Source organism: Chiloscyllium plagiosum, chromosome 18 (assembly GCF_004010195.1).
Source record: "Chiloscyllium plagiosum isolate BGI_BamShark_2017 chromosome 18, ASM401019v2, whole genome shotgun sequence".
NCBI lineage: Eukaryota > Metazoa > Chordata > Chondrichthyes > Orectolobiformes > Hemiscylliidae > Chiloscyllium > Chiloscyllium plagiosum.
In genome coordinates, this window is record NC_057727.1 from 43,242,787 (window position 1) to 43,269,582 (window position 26,796).

Below are 26,796 nucleotides of genomic sequence, written 5' to 3' on the forward strand. Positions count from 1 at the left end.
ACTGGATCTCCCTTGTCCATCTTCAGAGTTACATCCTCAAAAAATTCCAGAAGATTAGTTAAGTATGATTTCCCCTTCATAAATCCATGCTGACTCTGTCCTATCCTGTTACTACTATCCAGATGTGCAGTAATTTCTTCCTTTATAATAGACTCCAGCATCTTTCCCACCACTGATGTCAGACTAACTGGTCTATAATTTCCTGCTTTCTCTCTCCCACCTTTCTTAAAAAGTGGTACAACATTAGCCACCCTCCAATCTGCAGGAACTGATCCCGAATCTATCGAACTCTGGAAAATAATCACCAACGCATCCACGATTTCTCGAGCCACCTCCTTCAGTACCCTGGGATGTAGACCATCAGGCCCTGGGGACTTATCAACCTTTAGATCTAACAGTCTCTCCAACACCAATTCCTGGCAAATATAAATTCCCTTAATTTCAGGTCCTTCAGCCGCTGTTATCTCAGGGAGATTGCTTGTGTCTTCCCCAGTGAACACAGATCTGAAGTACCAATTCAATTCTTCTGCCATTTCTTTGTTGCCCGTAATATATTCCCCTGTTTCTGTCTTCAAGGGCCCAATTTTAGTCTTAAGCAGGCTCAAGGGATAGAATGGCCTACATCTCCTCCTATTTCTTCTGTCTGTATACTATTCCCCAAGCACTGAGAGGAAGAAAGCAACCTGTGGCAGAAACAAAAAGAAGCTGTGATTGTAAGTCCTACTACACTTCTGGATACAATACTGGAAGCCACTTAATGAGCTAACCCGATCAGAAAAGGTGAGCAATTTGTTTCCTGTCCACCTACATTATGCTGTGCACATCACCACAACCCTTCATTTTGCTTCTCAATTAATCCATTATACCACTTGTCACATAGCTAATCTTGTAGGTGTGCCAACCCTTCTCAATTCTCACATACACATTTGTGCATCCACCACAACAACTCACAGTCATATGATATAATTTCATGCATGCCCAATTGTTCTCTTCATCATATGAGTGCCATCCAGCAGGTGACCATATACTATTACACTCACTCATGGATTGGTTCCTTTGCTATTGCAGAAGATAGTTTAGCACACCAAGGGGTAGAGCAAATTAGAGGAGCCACCTCACAACAGCAGCATAGGAGGCACTAGATATTCATAGGAGATTTCATCTGCCTGACAGTCAGAGATGGGGAAACAAAGAGTTTCCAACTTTCTGGTGTGACTGGAAAATATCTCCAACCTCCATGATATGTGGCTTTGAGTCATGCTGACTTGATACAACAGTTGGTGAGATCTGATCATATTCATAACGATAAGTGTAGAGTAATACTCAAATATGAAAATAGCAAACTATATCAAAAACCTATTGGCCTTCTCTGGTCTGGTTACATGTGACTCCAGACTCTCAATAATGTGGATGACTCTTCACAGGATAGTTAGGTATACGCAATAAATACTGGCCTAGCCAGTGATGCCCACATACAAAACTAATAAACACAAATAATAAAAAACCTCTTCCAAAACGATTATAAGAATAACATGATATTTTTAAATTCCCATTCTCATTAATGCCTTTTATTCTCAACAATCACCTTCTCATTTGCAGCACTATTCTCCGTAGTGGTGTATGCTTTTACTTTTAATTTGATATTATCCTTAACATCCTTAGTTAGCCACAAATGGTGCATCCTTCTCATAATCATTCTTTCTCAATAGACTGTATCAGTTTGTTAAGAATTATGAAATGTTTCCTTCATGCCCAGTTCCCAGATTCCAAGTCTCAGAGTATCAGAACAGGAAAGTTTGGAGTTTTATGACGTGGGAAGGTGAAACGTGGAGGTGGGGAGCCATCTCTGGTCATCTTGATGGAAAGGCCAGGGAGGTGTTGGGAAAGTGAGTGACTGCAGTAATAGACATGGAGGGGGTACCTAATATGTAAAGAGGAACCTTGCGGAAATTGAATTCACCTTCCCGCCAGTGTTCCCTTGAAGCAGCATAGCCGCCACTGGGAAGCTCTGTAAACATAAATCAACATGCTGACAAAAGCTTCCACTTCAAAAACCGTTGTCGTCAGAAGTGGGCAGCAGCAAATAACTCCATCCTGTTCTGATCAAGTCCAAGTGATGGATTTGCTTTGTGACCACATAAACATACAAATAATATTCTCAACACTATTTGCAATGAAAGGGTGGAATCTTGTATCGCCTCCATGTCAAGTTTGGCAAAAGGATGGTGTTTAATTGGCTAGGAAGGTTGAGAAGTTCCAGCTCACTGCTGGAACTCAGCTCTTTAGTCACTGCTTGGGCCAAAGCTATAGAAAGGACTGAGCAAAGTTAGCCCAATGAAAACCCAAACTAATCATCAAACAGCTTATTGATAAGTGTCACTTCTTAGCACTGTCAACAACAACGTCCACCACTTTGTTATGCTTGAGAAGAGACTGATGAGTCTGATTGGATTTGTGCTACTTTTTAAGAATATCAGTCGTTCTGCTGTAATGCGCATTTTGTCAGTGTGAATTAGCTATAACAGGATTGACAAATTGTGGACAATATTTGCATAACTTCCTTCTGAAAGGGTTTAGTGATCTTCTATAATGCGATTTTCTAGCGCGTTTTCCATCGTGCGATTTTCTATAACAAAGGGTTGCAGAGGAACACAACTGCTTCATTATACCAGAACAACCTGTAGCATATAAGTGGCCAATTTTTCATTAGATACCAGTATTGTAGTTGTATTGGAATAGTTTCACTAAGTGAACAGCTGCTTCTGGACTCCTCAGAACTACAATCAGGATGTTATCAGCGCCCATAACCTGAGCTGTATCCAGTGCCTTCAACCATTTAATATCATGCAGAGTGAATTGAATTGGCTGTGAACCAGCATCTGTGATGCTCAGGATGAAGCCAAAATTGATCATCCATTCAACACTTCTAGCTGAATATATTTGCAAAGCGTCAGTCTTGGTAAGATGCCAGCAATGCTACAAACAGAAGCAATATGAACTGTAAATGCAGGACACTGATGGTTCCACCTTTTGATGGCTGTAACCAGAGAGTTCAATAAAGTCCTTTGAGGTAAGTTGTGGTATCACTGCAACCTCAGTGATCATGTGTTAGTGTTCTAATAAGATGTTAGACCCTGCAGCTTGGCACATGTTGCTCTATAATCGTATCATCATGGTTTAATAATAAACAATTGTCGTAACTAATAAATCTAGCCTGAACGTGTATTAAAAACTGAAGAACCGACATCAGAGCACAATCCAACCATTGATAGGTAACTTCTGATGTTGTCAATTTTGCATCCTTTTGCTCCTTCATCAAAAGGACTACACAAAACAAGCAGATTACTTCATTTTTTCTTGGACTATGTCAAAAGCAAGGGGGCATGGTACAAGCTGTTATGGTGAGACATTATCATGTACCACAAAGATCATCAGCCACCACTCACCACAGATGTACATTTAAAAAACTCCATTTATTTTCCAATATTGAGTATTAGCTTTCAAGATGTAATCACAAAAATGACCTTGTATGTGGTCAACACATATTTTCAAATAACATTAGCATCAAAAACAAAATTAATTTTAATGGCATGCAAATTGTGTCCAAGATGGATTGATTTCATTGCATATCCTCAATTGAGGAATAAAGGTACAAAATTTTCATTAATAGTTATAATGCTGAAAACACTCGTCACTTTCATATTGCCAAGTAGCTTCTATGTCCCATAACAATTCTAAAATAGACATACAATGATTTATATAGTGTTCAAATGAGCACTAATTGTATTGTTAAATATGTGTAATAAATGATAATAAATAAAGATGAACAGAATCAATAAAGCCCACAATAACTATTTTAAAAAGAATAAAACCGAGCTGAATTCCAACGGTAACAGTCAAGCTCTTGACAGGATTATGACGCGAATATACTCTTCTACATTTTGTAAACAATTCCTACTTGACATAAAGGAGATTCACTTCACTTTAGGGATAGATTAATTTCCAACATCGACCATTTAAGCAATTATAATATATTTTACTTTGCCATAAAATTTATTGTACACTTGGTGCAAAATTTCAATTAAATATTGGCTGTTGCTATTCACATAGTTGCATAAACTTTCCAAATTATAAATTTATTTTGATTAGTGCAACTATTTTATTGAAACTAATGCTTGCATAGATCATACAGTTTTCCTCAGCAATATCATAAGCAGGTCTGTGTAAATTATTCATAGTTAACAAATATAGCAATGAACATTCTGACGCTTAATGTTGCAATTTCTAGCAGATAGAAAGTGACAGCTTTTTATTATTTTGTAATAAAAATAACCTTCAGGAGAATTGTTTGATAACTTCTTACTTAAGATCAGTGTACAGTCAGACTGGCTGCTAATTCAATTTACTTGCCTTTGTGGTTTTGACCTTGTTGCCACTGCTGCAGGACCATCCTGAAAGATCTGGAAGAACTTTGCATTCCTCACCCTCTAGGCAAGGATTCATATGGCACCACCACTTCTGCATTACTACAGAGGCTAGAAAAGAATTGAAAGAAACTACTTTCAGATGAGTGATGGAAAATTATGCATACAAACAGCATAAAACAAATGAAACAACTTAGATTTGATTATTTCACTTTTAGATCAAACCTTGAACAGAGTTACTAGTAAATATCATTTTCATTCTTGTCTGGCTTTCAAGGACAATTTATTTTTATTACTGGGCTTTTGAGCTCCATTTAGTAGGCTTATGGTTCGAACCAAGGTAAATGGGTCATGTTTACAAGTTAAATTACCTGAGTTCTAACATGTTCTCCATCTTACTATCAAATAAGAAGATTCTGTTTGCAATAATCATTAATTCATATAATCTGAAACTTTTTGTTTTTAATTACAATTCTCTGCTCCATTCCTGTACATCACTGTTGCACTGCTGCTTATCTCTGCAGCAACAGTTTTGTAGCTTTGAAGATGTGATTCTCCAACCCAGCCTATGTAACTTGAAGACAAGAAGACGTTTTCCACAACAGAAAACCTCTCCTCCCACACCCTGCCACGCCACACTGCCTCAATACAGACTAATGTTAGAACACTTGTTTGCCAGTGGGTCACAGTATCATCTTATACTGGCACACGAGTTAGTGGTTGTAGAACTGTTATAAACATAACATTCATTTTTCAGTTTATAGAAAGTAGGGGCATGAAATGTTTATTAAGGGCTAGATATAGACTGATGTCACTTAATATTCCAATTCTTGCTGTTTATTTTTGCTTGTCACTACAAGCTCTTTTTACAGGCTCCAGAAGTGAGAGAATTCCTGAGAGAGGTGGTTCATTCTACGTACTTTTATCTAAGTGGATTCAAAACATCTAATAATTGAGGAAGCATTGAACAGAAAAAAAAACACATTACTAAGTATTTTAACAATAAAGGATTTGTTTTATCTGGTGCCAAACTAAAGTGGAAAAGCCATTAGCAGACATCATTAGAGTTCATCAGTGATAGTGTGTCAGATTTCACATACATTAATTAAGTAATTATCCTTTAACCTTTGTATAATGGTACTAATGGAAATAGAACTCCACATTCATCTTCTGGAAAATGGAGCCTCCCTGTTCAAAGGGGTTACAACAGCAACGTATACTCAGTGTGATTACCAATGTTTGTGAGTTCTGCCACAATTTCTATCAATTTATTACATATCTTTGAATACTAATAGTTCAGAACTGAAAAGGGGTAAGTTAATGGGGATGTTACATTTTGTAGTCTCATTTTCCCTTCTTATCCTAGATGCTTCAGCTTTTATATTTTATGTTATTTTAAAAGTTTTTTAAATTCCTCATAACTTAAGAATATCATTGAATTGTTGGGTTTTAAAATGACATTCGCATCTTGTGCTCTCAAAAGATCTTTCTTGTTTCGTCAAAAAGCAGCAAAGCATAAAATGCACCAGATCTCATTTCATGAAATAAGTAAATAAACAATAATATGATGCACAAAATATAGAATAATTAAGTAACAGTAGATAGATTAAACTAACTACTTAAAAGGGAAGGGCTAATTGTTTACAATCTCTATATTACACTATTATTCCAGCCAGCCTTCATCCAGAACCGAGTAGGAAGAGTAGATATTGGGTAGGATGAAGAAAGGAGCTATTCAATAGGAAAGACTGGGAAGGTAGTTCAATGGTCCCAGTCCGCAGGCTGCACTAAGATGATCCTTTTGGCTTTTCAGGGCTTGTTGTTCCACAATTCTCCTTCTCCAGATACTTTTACTTGCTTGCAAGAAGCACAGAGCAACTGGTTCACATGTTTAAAGTATTTGACTCATTGGTTAAAAGCCACAGCTTTCAGCATCTGATGACGTGAGATAACATGGTTTTCTTCAGGATTGAGATGTTTTTATTTAACTGCAGAGAAAAGGATGGCTCCTTCTTTTACAGAGATCCAATGGTTACTGATCAAACATTCAGATCCCCAAGCTGTTCAGCTACCTGGAGCCAAGCACATAGTTGTTGGCAGGAAGATGGCCAAGTGGTCACCACTCTACAGACCAACAAATTACTTGTTGCAAATCAAATGTCCCATCATACTCATCCCCTGGCTCCAACTCATATGTAGTAACCTCTTCCACTACTTGAACAAACAACTGTGTTAACAGCACTGACAGCAAGTGCCAATTAAATTGTTTTTAAAAAGTGCAGTAATTGTTTTGATGACTAAAGGGTTTTAAAGTGGAATGAAATACAGTGCGTTAGCAGTCTACAGGATCCCAGAGAATGAGTCAAGTACCAAACTGATTCTGCTGAGACAAAAACTGCGGCATACACAAGATAAACTATTGATTGTGTTAGAACAAATGGCACAATCTCGAACTGCTGCATAACAAGCTGGACCATTGATTGAGTTAAAAGAATAATTGAGTCACTTACTAACCAACAAGAAGAGGATGTAGTTAGAATGAGGTTCAAGTAAAGGACCTATAAAGGGCCAGTGTGAACAGTCTATAGCAGCAGAACTCGAGACTAAAACCACAAGAAAACTACAAGCCAGGGGACCTGGAAGAACCCAGCCAATTCTCAGTAAATGGAAGCATCATGCTCCAACTAGTTTAAGTATACTGGCAGAGTGTAATGATCTATGTGTATGTGAGTTGAATCAAACCATTAATTGGTCAAACCTTTCAGTCAGTCAGACTGATCAATATTTTCCACAATCCTGAGTTTTAAAACAGTTCCTTTCCCATTTTTGTTCACAATCAAAAGTAAAAAGTTATGTTCTTCGTGATGCATTGCAGAAAGTGCAGAGAGTTTTACGAGTATAGTTCCAAGGATGCAACGATTTAGTTTTGAAGATAGGTTGGAGAAGTTGGGATTGCTTTCCTTAGACAGGAGAAGACTAAGAGGAAATTTGATAGGAGTTTTCAAATATGTGGGGTTTGAACAGAGTGGGGTTTGAACAGCGAGAAACTGTTCCTGCTCATAAATGGGCGAAGGACCAAAGGATACAGATTTAAAGTGTTTTGCAAGAAAAGCACAAACAAGGTGAGAATAAACTTTTTCACACAGTGACTAGTTGGAGGGCAGAAAATACTGCCTGGAAGTGTGATGGATGCAGGTTTGACTAAAGCATTCAAGAAGGCATTGCATGATTATTTAGATAGAAACAATGTTTCTATCTCATGTTTTGGGACTTGTCCAACATCTACTTTAAACAAAGGCAGTGAGGGTTTGGATATGGAATTAGTAAAGACATAGCTAAAGGAAAACGCCTTCTTCTGTACTCCATGGGTAAGAGATGGTAACTAATTTCAAAGAGAGTTAGTGCAGATGCAATGGGCCAAATAGCCACCTTCAGCACTGTAGCCTTTGAGATTCCATGATAATAGACATAGAAGTTCTCACCATGGCCTTTCAATTCTCCTTAGCTATGGGAGTGATGCCATGTGACTGGTGGACTGCAAGTGGTAATCGCCTAGTCAAAAAAAGGAGAGATGGGAGGACATGGTACCTGCAGACCAATCAGTCTAAGGTTGATGGAGGGAATGTTATTAGGGACATGAAGACATTATGTTGTTAAAAAAAGCATATGTGATAATTAGTTTCCTTGTTAGGGCATTGAATACAAAAACAATGCTAAACCTTGGCATAACACTGGCATATTCAGCTGCAGAATTGTACAGAAATCTGAGCACTATACTTAAATAAGGGTGTCAAGGCCTTAGTAAGAGTCAATGGGTAATTCTGCAAGATGATACAATGGCTAAAGGATTTCAGTTACAATGAGAGATTGGGGAAGCTGGGAGTGTTCGCTTGAGATGGAAAGGGTTAAGAGAGACTTAAGAAAAATATTCCAAATGATGAAGATACATAAACTATAAAATAAATATAAAATGATAGAGAAAATATAGAGAAACTGTTACCTTTGCCAAATGGATCAGCAATGAAAGGCCATAGATTTGGAACAGTTCACAAAAGAACGAGAAGGGAAATTAGGAAAACCTTTTTTTTGCACAGCAAGTTATTAAAGTCTGCAATGCCATTCCACAAAGCAACTGATGTGTATTTGGAGAGGGCAAATTTGCAGAGTCATGGGAGAAAGCCATGCTGTGGAACTAAATTAGACTGTTCTTTCAAAGAGGCAAAACAGGTACAACATCCAAATGGCCTCCTACTGGGCTGTGCGATTCCATGATTCTATAAATAGGATCATCATAATCCATTACAGGAGTCTGACCATCATAAATTAGCTTAGAAGGACCAAACAAACAGTCCTATATATCTCTGATCAGACCATATTCAATTGTCACTGACTGAATTATGGTATTATAACTAGCCTTGGATGCAATCAAATAAAATTTCTTGATATTTGTATCAACCTTAACCAAGAAGACTTTTAATTTAGCCAGGTTGGCCTTAAGTGAAGTAGTTGATTCCTTTTCCTTTTCATTAGCAAACCACCACCTTCCATTGTTGTAATATCACCTGTCTCCATGCCTAATTTATTCAAACTAGCATTGACATTCTCAACTTGTTTTGAGTCATCTCAATTGTTCCAATATTTTCTGGGTCAGCTATTGAATTCTCACCCTCTGTAAATTTTGCTACATTATCCCACCTCACATTGTGCTCTGTTAACCCTCTGTTCACCTCTGTCCACTGATCTACATTGGCTTCCAGTCCAACAATACACAAATTTAAAATTTTCATCCTGGAATGATAAATTTGTTAATGTTCTCTGCTTCCAGTAGCGCTACAAATATTTACACCAGTTCACATGAAGAGGCAGATTGTGGGCAGCCACCTGAAATGTCCAAACACCATTCTTCAATTATTCTTCTCTTATACTTGCTCATTGGAATTTACCAAGTTCCATTTTTTTTTCTGATAATGCTTTTGTAATCTACCTTGGGACATTTTACTGCTTTAAAGAAGCTGTATTAATACATGTTGTTTTTGTTGAGTGTTGCATATATGAGGCAACACATAAGGACACCAGGTGAGTCATAAAGTGGGATCTAAGAGTGTGAAACAGAGGATCTAGAGCCTGTCGATGTAACAGTTTATAGAAGAATGCTGAGTAAGCATCACACTTGTTAAGGACTATTTGAAGGACTTAAGACAATATTAAGGATCATGATGTGTATCCAATGACATTCTTAGTAAGTCCACTATTGAAGCAGCAATATTATAACATTACATCTGTGTCATAGCATCCATGTGCACAGAAAATCAGTGAAATTATTATAAAATAATTTGTACATGCACATTTGTCAAACCATAACTGGTGGCTGTACGTGCACAGTATACCAGGTTCCATTTTTCAACAGATTCCTGCTGGATGTAGTCTTCGAATGCAAGTATGGCCAAGTGCAATACTTAGATCACATGCCCCAGTCTCTGTCACATTTTAGCAGCAATAATAATTTATTATTATCATTTTACCTTCCACTAAGCTATAAAATTGCCTTATAGGATATCTCAAATGATGACAAATTAGCTTTCAATCTCACTGTGCACTTGATCTTATTGGTCTAAAATTCCATTGAAAAATAATGACGTGAAAAATTTAAACAATTTGACCTTATCAAATTTTTACTGTGAAATGCCACCAGTGATCATGATATTTTGAGGAGTGTAAGTGATGACTCAGATCATTGTCATTGAAAACTTCTGTTAACTGAAAAGTTTTAAATCTGAAGATAACTTATTACACAACTAAAAAGAAGACATGTTCTTGGTTAAGCTCCAAGACAGACCTTTAAATATAGATATCTGGGCTCAATCACCTTCAGCTATTTCATCATTGACCTTTTCGCCAGTATAAGGGCAGAAATGAGAGTGTTTGCTGATGATTGAAGTGTTCCATTCCATTCACAACTCCTCAGATACTGAAGCAATCCAAAGGTTTGAAATATTAACTCAGTTCCCTCTCCATAAATGCTGTCTGACCCAGTGAGTATTTCTACTGTATTCTTTTTATATTTCACCTCTACCCATATACTGGCTGGAAATGAATAATAACATCACTGTATTTACACCAACTGTACAGGAAGAAGATCTTCTCACAGGTGCACTCCTTTAGGCCTGATAAATAAAAAAATCTTGGGTTTCCCCTGCCTCACGATTCAATACAGTCCATGTTTTAAACCATTCCATGGTTTAAATCTACTGCCTATGAAATAACTCAGAGCATTTAATGCTACGATTAACAACAGTTTGAATTAAATGTGGTGAACGGTCAACTCACATAGAACACTGAGAACACACTGTGTGGACAGTTTCCTATGTGTTGCTTATAGCATAATTGTAAACCTGTTCTTTTTAAATGTATTTCTATTTTGCCACAACTAGCAAAAACAAGTATCATCCATAGTGATTCTGCAAATTTATTCAGATGAATTTTAACACTTCCCGATTGGCAGGAAAGGAGTCGATAGTTATAATAAGGCAGCACAATTCCAGCTTATTCTCCATTTTAACTCCTGCTGATGGCTCATCCACAGCTAAAACCAAGAACACTGCCATGTGATATTGCTTCCCAGAGAATTAAAATCGGTCTATTGTGTGCATAGATTTCTTTGATTTCAATGTTTCTGTGCCTTTTGTTGGTTTCCCATGACAGATATTATCTTCTGACTGAAAGAATAAACAGACAGCCTTGTCTGAACCTCTGTCAATGCTGTTATGTAACCTACGGAAAGAAGATGGCCCTGAGCTGCCTAAAATCAAACACCTGACAGCTTTCCCTCCTTCTGGTGGGCTGCAGCATTGTGGCAAACCACACCAGTTTACCGCCTCATCAGATCATACAGTGAAAATGCTGAAATCCTCTGTCAGACAACAAAGCAGTTAAGCCAAGTAATCAATTACACACTCACAAATGTTCAGCACAATATTGTAGAGGAGGTGGAGAGGGGACAATGTGTGAGTCATGGGTAGGAGAACAGGATGCAACAACATAGTGCCGTAAGACCTGGAAATGCAGGTCATTCAAATTTAATGGTACAACTCCATTTCCATTTTTCCCTCTATTTTCCGGTCTGCCCACAGGCACAGGTTGTACAGAAAGAAGGTGGTTGTGCAGGGTAGGGTATAATTGCAGGGAAAAAGTGAGGACTGCAAATGCTGGAGATCAGACTCAAGAGTGTGATGCTGGAAAAGCACAGCCGATCAGGAAGCATCCGAGGAGCAGGAGAATTGACGTTTCGGGCATAAGCCCTTCATCAGGAATCGCAGTTGCATTTGAGAGGAGGTGGAGAATCTTAAGATTGCAGTAAGTGGGAGATTATAGGTTAACATGTGATGGATATTAACCATTGTCCTTGTGATTGATCCCAGTAATTTAGCTTGGGAGATTTCAACCTGCCAAAGAAAACATGGACAGGCCTCAATCAACCAAGGCCAGGCTGGCAAAGATCTGGCCACTTGCTCTACAAATGGAATATGAGGAATAGCTCAGACAGCGTCTGCAGTCATCCAATTCAAACCACTGCTCACCCACTGAACTGCTGCCCTGACAGATCCATCCCAGGTGCCACCATAACCATTCACTCTCTGTCAGCTGAAGCCATTGAATGAATTGCTCATGTTATGAAGTTGAAGGCATGTATGTACCTTTAAGAGAGAGTGAATGCTGTTCTGAACTGAGAGACTAAAGCTCCTGTGATATGACTAGATGGCAGTCCCAGAGTGTACTGGAAAATTGAAAATATGTAACAGTTGGCTCTGAAACGAATACCTGAGTTTTGGTAGAAGAAAGTGAGGACTGCAGATGCTGGAGATCAGCGTCGACAGTGTGGTGCTGGAAAAGCACAGCAGGTCAGGCAGCATCTGAGGAGCAGGAGAATTGACATTTTGGACATAAGCCCTTCAACAGAAATGAGGTTTCTGGGCCCTTCCCTCGACTCCCTGGCCCACAAGCCTCATTGCTGATGAAGGGCATATGCCCGAATCATCGATTCTCCTGCTCCTCGGATACTACCTGACCTGCTATGTTTTCCAGCACCAAATTTGAGTTATGGTTACCATTTTGATCATTTGAATTTAACCAGACAGTTTAAATTATGCCCCAGGATACCAAAACCCAATTGAGTTTGACTTTATTGTTTTGCCAACATTAAATCAATGACAAGGTTCTATATTTGTGGGGATATAAAATGTGGGCATTTTGAAAATTGATCAGAGTGCAACTGCCATTGAGACAGAAACACAGAGCTAACATCTTGCTCTCCAAGAAATTCGAAAACACTCTCTGTCAAAGCTACCTTTTCAGATGAAACATACTCGCAGCAAAAAGAAAGAAGACAACCCAGGGAGGTCCTCAGCTGGAAGAAGAAAGACACAGAAGACACAGCGGCTTTGTGGTTTTGAAATTAAGTTGATGTGATTTTAGTAAGTGTCTCATTGGAATAGCATATTGTTATAGAGTTGGAGGCAGACACTAAGCAGTTAAGAGAAAGGGGGCTTAGAATTGTGAATAGTTGTTTAATGTTGACTTTTAGAGTTAAGAAGTAAGTTTATGTCATTTCATTCTAATAGCGGAATTTGGGAGTTCTCTGTCACTCATTTTAACCAATTATGAGGTGACGTGAGCTTTTCTGGGTATTTGGTTTAATTAGCAGAAGGGTTCAGCTTCATATTATAATACTAACCTTGACATTGAACAATAAATGTTTCCTCAGCTATGCAAATAAAAAATCTCAGGATGTGGGTGTGTGTGGGGGTGGGGGATGATGGTGGTGGTGGTGCGGCATTCTTGCTGTTACTAGTCCACAAGCAATGCTACAAAGGCATTTGGTTATTGAATGTGCACATTCTCATGTCGCTTCACTGGTAGGTTTCAGCATCCCTTGGAAGCATGTTCCTCACCAAAAACCATGTGGCACGTGCCTCAGCAGTGCATTAAAATTACTGATCTGCATCTTGACAGCAGATTACTTGTGCTGCCCACCCAATCAGCCCAGATGTCCATTTTGTTTAGAAATTAATCATCCACACTCCTGCAATGCTTCAAAAACTGTATTCATTGGTAGCAGCTCCTCTTCCGCCTGTCTTGGATGGTAACTTTCTTATCTCATTTGGGGCATTGTTTGTTCAGATTGCATTGGTGATTTCATTAATAAAAATAGTGTATTAACAGTGTACTTAGTGGTGTTCCTGTCACTGTAACTTGTGTGTCTAGGAGATGGTGAACAGAGGTAAGGGGAACTGAGAATGAATCATTGTCAAAATCGTGCTGCGCTGCTTCAGGGATGTTATTGAAAAATACAATGATTATATCTCAGATACTGTGACATGTATTTCACCACGTTCTGTTTGTTATGAATTAGGTGTCAGTCATCATAAACTGAATACACTCCCATTTTAGTTATTACATCTTAATTCCTTAGTTTTCAGAATCATAGAATCATAGAGATGGACAACACGGAAACAAACCCTTCCATACAACTCATCCATGCCAACCAGATATCCTAATCTAGTCTAGTCCCATTTGCCAGCACTTGATCCATATCTTTCCTATTCATATACCCATCCAAATACCTTTTAAAAGCTATAATTGTACCAGCCTCTACCACTTCCTCTGGCAGCTCATTCCATACACACACTATCCTCTGTGAAAACAAAATGCCCCTTAGGTCTCTTTTATATCTTTCTGCTCTCACCTAAACCTATGCCTCTAGTTCTGGACTCACCCACCCCAGGGGAAAGACTTTGTCTATTTATCCTATCCATGCCCCTTGTGATTATATAAACCTCTATAAGGTCACCCCCTCAGCCTCCAATGCTCCAGGGACAACAGCTTAATCAGGCTCTCCCTATAGCTCAAATCCTCCAACCTGGCAACATCCTTGTAAATCTTTTCTGAACACTTTCAAGTTTCACAACATCCTTCCGATAGGAAGGAGACCAAAATTGCACGCAATATTCCAAAAGTGGCCTAACCAATGTCCTGTACAGCATAACATGACCTCCCAACTCCTATACTCAATGCTCTGACCAATACAGGAAAGCATTCCAAGTGCTTTCTTCACGATACTATCCATCTGCGACTCTACTTTCAATGACCTATGAACCTGCACTTCAAGGTCTCTTTGTTCAGCAACACTCCCTAGGACCTTACCATTAAGTGTATTAGTCCTGCTCTGATTTGCTTTTCCAAAATGCAGCACCTCGCATTCATCTAAATTAAACTCCACCTGCTACTCCTCAGCCCATTGGCCCATCTGATCAAGATTCCATTGTACTCCGTGGTTACCTTCTTTACTGTCCACTTCACCTCCAATTTTGGTGTTATCTGTAAACTTACTAACTATACCTCCTATGTTCACATCTAAATCATTTATATAGACGATGGAAAGAGTGTACCAGTACCAATCCTTGTGGCACTGCACTGGTCACAGGCCTTCAGTCTGAAAAGCTTCTGTATCCAAATGGCTAGTTCTCTCTGTTTTTCCATGAGATCTAACCTTGCTAACCAGTCTCCCATGAGGAACCTTGTTGAATGCCTTACTGAAGTCGACATAGATAACATCTACTGCTCTGTCCTCATCAATTCCTCTTTCTTACATCTTCAAAAATCTTAATCAAGTTCATGAGGCATGATTTTCCATGCACAAAGCCACGCTGACTATGTCTATTCAGTCCTTGCCTTTCCAAAAACACATATTTCCTGTCCCTCAGGATTCCCTCCAACAACTTGTCCACCAACAATGTCAGGCTCACTGGTCAATAGTTCCCTGACCTTTCCTTACCACTCTTCTTAAACAGTGGCACCACGTTAGCCAACCTCCAGTCTTCCGGCACCTCACCTGTGACTATAGATGATATAACTATCCCAGCAAGGGGCCCAGCAATTACTTCCCTAGCTTCCCACAGAATTCTAGGGTACACCTGATCAGGTCCTGGGGATGAATCCACTTATTTTTGGTGAATATCTCCATCTTAAAGACCGCCTTAATTCTAGAATACCAGGACACCCTCAAAAATAACGAAGGCACAAAGAACCATCTGGAGCATAATTCATTAAAAGCTGATCTTATAGCAAAAATATTATTTCAAAACAAGTAAATTGTAGTCAACAACAAGGTTTTTTCTCATTCAATTAAAGCAACAATCAATTCTTTCTTTTGTGAAATGACACATGATTTATCAGGAAGTGGAGTTAACATTTTAATGTCAGTGCAACTAGCCACAATAAAAAGGCCAAAATGTTCAAATTAGAAGCAAAATAGATAGCTAACTAGAAACAGAAAGCACATTAAATGATTTTGTTTTAAATATATAATTCATTACAGCTTCACACTTTGTTCAACTGGCTTGAGGAACTATAAAACATCCCCTAGGAAAAAACCTGCCAAGTATTAATGAGCTCATTTGTCGATATGAACAAAATGCCAATCCTCCATACTGGACTCACACACCTGGTTCTACAGTAGAAATGTCCTCATTTGCACTGCATTTGATTGACAATAAATAAACACTGTAGAAAACACATACGTGCATCTGAAATTATATTACTCTAAATATAATCATCCAAAATAATTTCAGAACCAAAGTAAAAAATATTAGTGTATTACACTCAAAGTAAGGAACGTCTCAAGAAATGAACTGCTGTTCCACAGCTTACTTAATGTTATGGTAGAATTATAAGAAAATTACTTCTTCAGATGATGTTTCAAACAGAAGCTATTTTAAAGTTTAAAACTGTCTTTTAACATGCAATATGTTATTATCTTCAGGAAATAGCTGTTGCACACCAAGTATCTATAAATCATGGCAGTCATTGTCTGGTTCCCTTCCAAGTTTTGTTGTGAGTGATCCTCAAGTTATAAGTTATTCACAACTTTGTCTGCTCAAAGTCCAAAATACATGTTCCATCAGTTGACTGTAATCCAGAAACACAACCAACTTTAGACTAGCTCCAAACAGATAAAGAGTAAAACTTAGAGTCTCCAGTGCACTGAGAAACAAAGCCCTTGAAAATTGTTTTGCCCTTCACCTAGGTGAAAGAATGCCATGTTATTTAATAAGGGTATGGGAAATTAAGAGTTGTGATTAGGGACTATGCCACTTCCTCCCTCTGCTCAAATTAAGTTGGAAGTGGGAAGGCTCGTGATTGACCCAATTAACCCCCTATTGATGTCGACTAATAGCCAGCAATGGGTGGGGAATTCCATGCAGAAAGCCGAGAAAGTCAACCCTATTGTGTTTGCTTCAGTCTCCTGGGTTGATGTAGGGATAGGACTTTCATTGTCAGGAAATTTGTGCCTCAAATGATCCAGTTATGGAGGCAGTGGGGAATGTGCAGAAAGTTATTGGCCCCTGCCTCCTCCCACAACCCTCATCCTTTCCTCACCCATTGCCCCGTACTCTTGATAATCCTTGGTCTCTCCTGAGGGGCATTAGCATAGGATGGTCATGCAAGCAGTGGCATAGTGCTACTGTTACTAAACCCACCATCCAGAATACCTTGCTATTGTTCAGGGAACATGGGCATGAATCCCATCAAGGCAGATCATGAAACTTGAATTCCATGAATACCTGGAAGTAAAAGCTAGGCTGATGTCAATCACGTAACCATTGTCATTTGTAATATTTTTTTAAAAACTGGTTCACTAATATCCTTTGGGGAAGGAAATATGACATCTTTACCAGGATACAAGGGATTCCATCCTATGGCAATGTGGTTGACATTTATCTGCTCTCTGAAATAGCCTGAGATAGCAATTAAGTTCTATCAAAATGTGAAGAAGTTTGGTTAGAGGAATAAAGTCAGACAGATCACCTGGCATTGATCTATGCATTGAAAATAGTGACAAAAAATGCAGCCTATTGACCCTGAAGAACCAACACCTGGGGGCATCTGGCAAAATTGGGAGAGCTGCTGCACAGAACTAGTTAAAAACAGACTGTCACAGTCATACTCACAGAACCACACCTGATAGGGAAGATCCCAGACAATACCAGCACCATCCCTGAGTAAGTCATATCCCATTGGCTGGACAGAAGTGGTGAAACCGTGGCATACAATGGGGTGAGAATTGCCATGGGAACTTTCGGACCCCATGAATGTCTCATGGCATCAAGTCAAACATGGGCAGGGAAATCTCCTGCTGATTACAATCTACTGCCCTCTCTCAGCTGATGCATTAGTACTCCTCTGTGCTGAACAGCAATTGGCAGAAACACTAATGGTTGAGATGCCACAGACTGGAAACTGAGTGGAGGGCTCCAATGTCCATCACCAAGAGTGGCTTAGTACCATAATTACTAACTGAGCTGATCAAGTTCTGAAAGACATGGCAGATAGACTGGGTCCATAGTGTGTGGTGAGGAAACTCTCATGCACTGCAAAGCAAGCTCCACTATTCCCAGAGTCATTATAAATATGAAAGATTTAAATATGAACATAATATAAAATCCCTAATTTTCCCATCTGATTAACTCCAGTTAAGAAGAAAGCACTCACCAGGTTTCTGTATGTAACAAGAAAATAATCATTTATTATGAACAAATTGTCTTTAATGGTCATACTTAAATTTGTATTGCTAACTCTGAAACTTAAATTTCATCTATTCTTAAATTCCCTCCTTCATAGACAGGCACAAAGTCAGAATAGACATGGATATTAAGAGTGGCAAAATAAAAAACAAAATCAGGGAAACACTGTTTGATAGGATCAGACATGACCACAGGATTTGATGAATTGCTTTCTTTCTCTTTGTTTCAATTCCTTTTTAGGTCTTTGCTTCTGACATGAGATTGACCGCACACTGATGCACTCTTTCATTTGCTGGCTGAGAATTTGTCCTTTCATTGACTTTGAAGGTGTTTTATTCCTCCTTTAACAGGCGATTTGAAGAGAAATGTGAGTGGTAGACAGCTGACTGTTACTGGAAACTTTCACAAGTGAGAGTGAGAGAGACATACACTCTGAACGAGATCTTTCAATGCTTTTTCTTTTCAGGCTAGAGGCTTCTGTGCATCCTCTGCTCCCACACAAGCCATGGTCACCTGTCCAAGAGCCAATCAGAACATTGACAAGCTCCTCAGTTGAGAGTTAAATCACAACACACCAGGTTATAGTATAACAGATTTATTTGGAAGTACTGGCTTTCAGCGTGCTGCTCCTTCATCTGGTGGGGCAGGATCATAGGACATGGAATTTATAGTAAAAAATCAAAGCGTCATACAACTGATGCGTTGCATTGAACAAACCGAGATTGCTGTTAAGTCTTTAATCACTTATAATGCGTTGCAGGTTTTAATTAATTAATATGTAAATCCCAGAATTTCTTTTAAGTCACATTCCCAAGACAACTGAAGGTTTATAAAAAAAAGGTGACACCTCACCTCAGACAATGCATTAAATGTGTCAGGTTAGAGTCTGTCTGTATTCCAAACTTGAGCCCAAACTTGGGCGGCATGGTGGCACAGTGGTTAGCACTGCTGCCTCACAGCGCCAGAGACCTGGGTTCAATTCCCGCCTCAGGTGACTGACTGTGTGGAGTTTGCACATTCTCCCCGTGTCTGCGTGGGTTTCTCCGGGTGCTCCGGTTTCCTCCCACAGTCACAAAGATGTGCAGGTCAGGTGAATTGGCCATGCTAAATTGCCCGTAGTGTTAGGTAAGGGGTAAATGTAGGGGTATGGGTGGGTTGCGCTTTGGCGGGGCGGTGTGGACTTGTTGGGCCGAAGGGTCTGTTTCCACACTGTAAGTAATCTAATCAGACTGGTTCTATTTCCAAAGTGGGATTTAGTAAAATGTCACATGGACTGAGTGCCTACAGATTGTGTGCTTTTTGAACAAAATTGAATGTACCTGCAAATACAAATCTGCAACTGCAAACTCACCCCATAGACTTATATGTGTGTGTGCATGTGTGTGACAGAGTGAGAGAGAGTGACACAGAGAGAGAGAGTGAGTGAGTGAGAATATGTGTGTGTGTGAGAGTGTGAGTGTGTGCACGCTTGATAGAGTGTGGGCACGAATGTGACAGAGTATATGCCTGTGAGAGGGTTTGCACGTGAGTATGAGTGTGGATGTGTGTCTGAGAGGATCTCTGTGAGTGTGTGAGTGTGATTGTGTCTAAGAGTTTATGTGTATGTGTGTGTATGTGTACTTGTGTGAGAGTGTGTATGAGAGAGTGTATAGTGTGGTGGGGTCACACGTAGTGTGACATGAACTGAAGATCCTGGTTGAAGCCATCCTCATGGGTACCAAGCTTGGCTATCAGCCTCTGCTTGGCAACTCTGCGTTGTTGTATACACTGAAGTCCACCTTGGAGGGCGATCACCCAAAGATCCGAGGCTGAATGTCCTTGACCGCTGAAGTGTTCCCACACTGGGAGGGAACATCCCTGTCTGGCAATTGTTACGTGGTGTCTATTCATCCGTTGTCGTAGTGCCTGCTTGGTCTTGCCAATGTACCATGCCTTGGGGCATCCTTGCCTGCAGCATATGAGACAGACAACATTGGCTGAGTCACATGGTGGGTGATGTCCCCACGTGTAATGGTGGTATCCATGTCGACACACTGACATGTCTTTCAGTGGTTGCCATGATGGGGTTGTACAGTGTTTTGGTTGATGTGCTAAAGGCTGGGCAGTTTGCTCCAAACAGTGGTCTTTTTAAGGTTTGGCTGCTGTTTAAAGACAAGTAGAAGCATAGGTAAGATCTTGGTGAGGTGCTCATCCTCATCAGTAATGTGTTGCAGGTTGAGAAGAACATGGTGTAGTTTGTCCATTCCCATTCTAAGTGATTAATGATTTAACAGCAATCTAGGTTTGTTCAATACATTGCATCAGTTGTATGACTTGTTGATCTTTTACTATAAATTCTGTGTCCTATGATCCTGCCCCACTAGCTACCTGACAAAGGAGCAATGCTCCAAATGCTTGTACTTCAAATAAACCTGGTGTTGTGTGATTTTTAACTTTGTCCACCCGAGTCCAAAACTGGCACCTCCATATCATCCTTAGTTCAGAACTTACTTGTGTCTGCTTTCGCTTTCACTGTTGTGAAGAAAGACAATCTTGTATACAACTCACAACGTGCATCAGTAAGCATGGTACTTAAAATTAATCATCTCTCTATACTGCCTCTTTGGTTGAAAGCTATATCCATAGTCCAAAAACAAAGGAAATAACAGGATGTGGGCATGAATTTTATTTTGAAAGAATTTGCACCAAAAGATCTTGTGAGATTTTTCACTGTACCTTACCAAATGCAAACGGTTAATTACCTACTCAGCCTCTATGGGGTCCATCACATCTGATTCTACCCTCATTTAACCACACGGTACTCCAAGAACAGCTTACCATTCTTTGCATATCCATTGAACAACTTGCACCCCTTGAGTCCTCGCCATGTTTGACAGCCTGCCATGCACTTGGACCAGCATTGGCAATCTGGCATTGCTCTTCACCAGCACAGTAATGGCACACTGCCCACACTATCAAGGCTGCTACAGCCTGCAAATACAATTCTATTGTCTGACCTTAGTTGCCTTTTAACCACCATGCCACACACTTTACCTATCCTTAGACACATCTCATCTGAAGACCCTCTCGAAGTCCCCTTTCCTCAATGTCCCCCCATTAGTCAGCCACAATAGATCATTGTCCAGTTGGGAACAACACATACAGGCAAGCATTCCGACAAGTTCAACACAGCTTTCATTGTCAGCCAGCAAAACTGAACACAATGGGAATGAAAGAAACAAAAACAGAAACTACTGGGAAACTCAGCAAATCTGGCAGCATCTGTGGGGAGAAAGCAGAGTTAACGTTTCAGGTCCAGTGACCCTTCCCCAGAATGCCGCAAAAAGGGAATTGATACAGTCACAGTGTGAACCATCTTGACCTCCACAGTCTATGATGGTCTTCAATACCAAGCTCGCTTCTACTGGAATTGGGTGTGAATCAGGGCCTGTCTGCATTGCAGCATCCAATGTAGCTGTACTCTGCCATGCACAAGGAATGCTTTCTCCTCTTCCTCAATGTCCTCATTCTTCTCCTCATTCCCAAATCCCCCAGTTCTTCAGCATCAGTCACATTGCCTCATTCTAGTTGCATTGAATACAGCACCCCAGGATGGTGGGGTACACAATGTCTAGCCTATATTGGAGGGCTCCCCCAAACCACTCTAAGCAAATCTCCAGCAGTCCTATTGCCTACTGCACCACAGCCCTGAAGGCAGTATGTGCACCAACTTGGTGAAGGCACCACACTGGCTGAATGACCAGCATGTAACATCTAAAAGGGAGGGTCCCGACTACACTCTGACCCCTTCCTGTTCCAGACCCACCTTAACCATCCCACTTTCGATTGCATGATGTCCCACAGCCAGTACAGGTACCTCTTACACCATATGTAATGAACAACATACGGGGTGCTCGGTACTGTGCTCCCCCCAAGCCTCTGACCGAGTACAACGAGCAGCCCCTTATCATGATTGACCAGATCCCTACCGCTGTCTTTGCAGCTCCCCAGCTGATGTGCAACTCCCCTGCGTATTGCTGCTGCTGGCTCTACTTGCCTGTCTTTACCCAATCTCAGAATGGCAGGGAGAGATCCCCAATGAAGAGTTTCCCAAGCCTTGACTGGTGGAACCTGCACTCCCTGACTTTTAGCATACCCTCCACCCCCATCTTAACTGGGCTAAGGAATAGCTGTACCTAATTTCCAAGATGGCCATTAGGTTGAATACACAAGCAGCTGGGACATGTTGTAGTTGTTAGATTCATGCCACACAAAAGCAATGATCATCTTCAACAACAGAAAATCTAACTATTCTCCTTGACATTCAACAGCATAACCATCACTGAATCCCCCACGATCAACATCTTTGGGCGGGGGAGTCCATTTGCCAGACACTGAACTGAACTAACCAAATAAATACTGTGACTACAATAGCAGGTCAGAGGCTAGGAAATCTGTAATGCTGTTTAGAAAAAATATTATTAAATTGGAGAGCATTCCAGAAAGATTTACCAGGATATTGCCAGGACTGGAGGGCTTGAGTTATGAGGAAAGGCTGGATAGGCTAGGACCTTTTTAACTGGAGGGTAGAAGGTTGAGCGATGACCTTTTAGAGGTTTATAAAATTATGAGGAGTATAGATAAGGTGAATAGGGTGCAGGAGTTCAAAATTAGGGGGCATATTTTAAGGTAAGAGGAAAAAGATTTAAAATTGACCTGAGGAACAATATTTTCACACGGAGGGTGATTCATTTGTGGAATGAACTGCCAGAAGAAGTGAGATATGCAGGTACAGATACAACATTTAGAAGACATTTGGGTAGGTGTGTGAATTGGAAAGGTTTAGAAGGATATGGGCCAAGTGCAGGCAAGTGGGACTAGTTTAGTTTGGGAAACTTGGTCAGCATGAACGAGTTAGACCGAAGGGTCTGTTTTCATGCTGTATGACTCTGTGAGTAACTCATCGATTGTCTCACCAATACCTGCTCATCATCTACAAGGCACAAGTCAGTAGTATAATGGAATATTCTGCACTTACCTCGAAAGATGCAGCTCCAACAACAATCAAAAAGCTTGACACTAAAGTTGGACAAAGTAGTCGATGTGAATGGCACACCATTTCACATCCAGCTTCAAGACCCCAGCAGCACCTGCTACTGAAAAACTGAAACTAAAAACCCTGGTTCTGTGGGAGCTTGACCCCACCCATTCAGACTGCTTCTATGGTTCATAATTTTTAATGAAAAAAAAGGCTTTACAAGGTGTTTACTTTATGGGCTTTCAATAGACAGCTCATCACCTCGACCTTAAAATCTCTCTTCCAAACAAAAGACAAAACACACTCTTAAAGCCATTGTATCGTGACAATGTGCAATGAGATAGGGTTGACCAATTATGCCTTGATTTAAAAAAAAACCATGAAGTGACAGTCATCAAAATATGGTTTTTAAACATTCAGAAAATTTCAGTTTGAATGGGAGACGTGTGGGTCCATGACTAACCCTAAATAAAGGCAGACATGAGGGCACAGAGACCAAATTGACATCAGTAAATTGGGAAGCTAGGTTAAAATGTAGCATAGTAAAGTGGCAGACATTTAAAGAGACATTTAACTATTATCAACAAAGAAGTATCCCTGTAAGAAAGAAGGTCTCTTTGAGAATATGCAACATCTGCTGATAAATAAGGAAGTTAAGGATAGCATTAAGTTAAAAGAAACACTGTAAAAATCTGCAAAGATTAGTGGTTGGTCAGAGAATTGGGCTGATTTTTTACAATCTGCGCAGAATGATTAAAAAGATAATTGAGAGACAAATGGCAGAGTGTTAGAGCTACCTAGTAATATAACACAGATCATACCAGTTTCAACATGTATTTGAAAACAGAAAAAAAGTAACTGAACTTGTATTTGTCCTCGAGAGAATACACCTAGGGAATTAATAATTGAAACCAAAAAAATGAACAGGTATTTTGTGTCTACTTTCACAGAAGAAAATTTACAAAATTCCTTAAAGATGGATGAAAATTAAGATATTATAAGGAAGGAAAAAAAATCACTGTGCCAGTGGAAAAATGCTCAGAAAAGTATTGGACTAAAGATTGATAAGCCCTCAGGGCCAAATTGCCTGCATCTGAGGTTCTGTATAGAAATGTCAGCATAGATAATAGGTGCATTGGTTATAATCTTCCAAAGTTCCTTAGATTCTAAAAGGAGCCCAGCAGACTGGAAAATAGCAAATAGAGTCATACAGATATGCAGCACTGAAACAGACCCTTCAGTCCAACTCATCCATGTCGACCAGATGTCCTAAATTAACCTGATCCCATTTTCCATCATTTGGTCTACATCCCTATAAATTCTTCCTATTCGTATACCCATCCTGATGCCTTTTAAATGTTGCAGTTGTACCAGCCTCCACCACTTCCTCTGGCAGCTCATTCCATACACGCACCACCCTCTGCATGAAAAAGTTGCCCTTAGATCCCTATTAAATCTTTCCCCTCTCAGTTTAAAACTATGCTGTCTAGCTTTGGACTACCCCACCTCTGGGAAAAGATCTTGTCTTTTTACCCTGTCCATGCCCCTCTATAAGGTCACCCCTCAGCCTCTAACTCTTCTGGGAAAATAGCCCCAGCCTATTCAACCTCTCCCTATAGCTCAAATCGTCAACCCCTGATAGCATCCTTGTAAATCTTTTCTGGACCCTTTCAAGTTTCACAATATCCTTCTGATAGGAAGGAGAGCAGAATTACACGCAATATTCCAAAACTGGCCTAATCAATGTCCTGTACACCGCAACATGACCTCCCAACTCCAATGCTTAAGGTACTGACCAACAAAGGCAAGCATATTAAACACCTTCTTCACTATCCTATTTACCTGTGGACTCCACTTTCAAGGACTATGAACCTGCTTCCCAAAGTCTCTTTGTTCAGTTACATTCTCCAGGACCTTACCATTAAATATGTAAGTCCTGCCCTGATTGGCCTTTCCAAAATGCAGCACCTCACAATTATCTAAATTAAACTCCATCTGATCAAGATTCTGTTTCACTCTGAGGTAACCTTTGTCACTGTCCAATACACCTCCAATTTTGGTGTCAACTACAAACTTACTGACTATACATCCTATCTTCACATTCAAATCATTTATATAAATGACAAAAAGCAGTGGGCCGAGCATCGATCCTTGTGGCACACCACTGGTCACAGGGCTCCAGTCTGAAAAACAAGCCTCCACCACCACCCTCTGTCTTCTATCTTCGAGCCAGTTTTGTATTCACATAGCTAATTCTCTCTGTATTCTATGTGATTCAGCCTTGCTAACCAGTCTCCCATGTGGGACCCTTTTGAACACCTTACTGAAGTCGAAATAGATATGTCCACCACTCTGTCTTCATCAACCCTCTTTGTTGCTTCTTCAAAAAACTCAATCAAGTTAGTGAGATATGATTTCCCACATGCAAAGCCATGTTGACTATTCCTAATCAGTCCTTGCCTTTCCAAATACATGTACATCCTGTCCCTCAGGGTTCCCTTCAATAACTTGCCCACCACCGATGTCAAGCTCACTGGTCTATAGTTCCCTGGTTTTTCCTTACCTCCTTTCTTAAATTGTAGCACCAAGTTAGCCACCCTCGAGTCTTCAAGCACTGCAGCTGTGACTATCTCAGCAAGGGGCCCAATAATCACTTCCCTCGCTTACCACAGAGTTCTAGGCACACCTGATCAGGTCCTGGGGATTTATCCACTTTTATATGTTTTAAGATGTTCAGCACCTCCTCCTCTGTAATATGGATACTTTTCAAGTTGTCACTTATCTATTTCCCCACCATATCTTCCATATCCCTCTCCACAGTAAACACTGATGCATCTATAGCATTGATATGCTGGAACATTAAGTTACCAGTCCTGTCCACCCATGAGCCACACTCTGTAATTGCTCTGATTCCAAGTCCTATGTCCCAACCACACCATGAGTTCATCTGCCTTACCTGTTAGGCCTCTTGCATTGAAATAATTGCAGTTTAAATTTATCAGTCCTACCTCATTCTCTGCTTTGTTTCTGCCTGCCTGCCCTGTCTGCTGAATTACTCCTTTTCCCAACTGTATCAGTCTCAGACTGATCTCTTCCCTCACTATCTCCCTGGGACTCACCACCAACCCTCCCATTCCCCTAATAGTTTATATCCTCCCACATAGCTCTAGCAAATCTCACCATCGGTATGTTAGTCCCCTGCCAATTCAGATGCAATTCATCCTTCTTATACAGGGCACTTCTACCCCTGAAGAAATTCCAATGATCTAAAAATGTGAACCCTTCTACCCTGCACCAGCTCCTCAGCAACACATTCATCTGCTCTATCCTCCTATTCCTATCCTCACTAGCTCATGGCACCAGGGGTAATGCAGATATTACAACCCGTGAGGAACTTTTCTTTTAAATTCCTGCCTAACGTCCTATATTCTCTCCTCAGAGTCTCGTCTTTTTCTCTTCCAATATTGTTAATTTCAATGTGTACAATGACCTCCTGCTGGTCCCTCTCCCCCTTGAGAATATTCTGCACCCTCTCAGGGTTATCCTTGATCTTGGCTCCAGGGAGGTAACACACCATTCTGATGTCTCGCTGTCGGCCTGTGCCTCTGACAAAAGAGTCCCCTACTACAATCAATCACTTGGAACCTGGCATACCCCTTGTCACATTAGAGCCAGTCTCAGTAACAGAAATCTGGCTGTCAGTGCTACATTCCCCTGAGAGTCCATCATCCCTTACATTTTCTAAAACAGTATACTTGTTTGAGATGGGAATATC

At 40.2% G+C, this 26,796-nt stretch overlaps 1 protein-coding gene across 2 annotated transcripts in view; it reads right to left on the reverse strand.

Moving 5' to 3' along the window:
* Positions 1–26,796, reverse strand: part of tafa4b (TAFA chemokine like family member 4b) — a 333,573-nt gene that overhangs the window by 116,544 nt on the left and 190,233 nt on the right. For both annotated transcript variants that reach the window (XM_043708310.1, XM_043708311.1), the window contains exon 5: positions 4,411–4,535. In XM_043708310.1, coding sequence (XP_043564245.1) covers positions 4,411–4,535 — 125 coding nt within the window. The remainder of the gene's footprint in view (positions 1–4,410; positions 4,536–26,796) is intronic.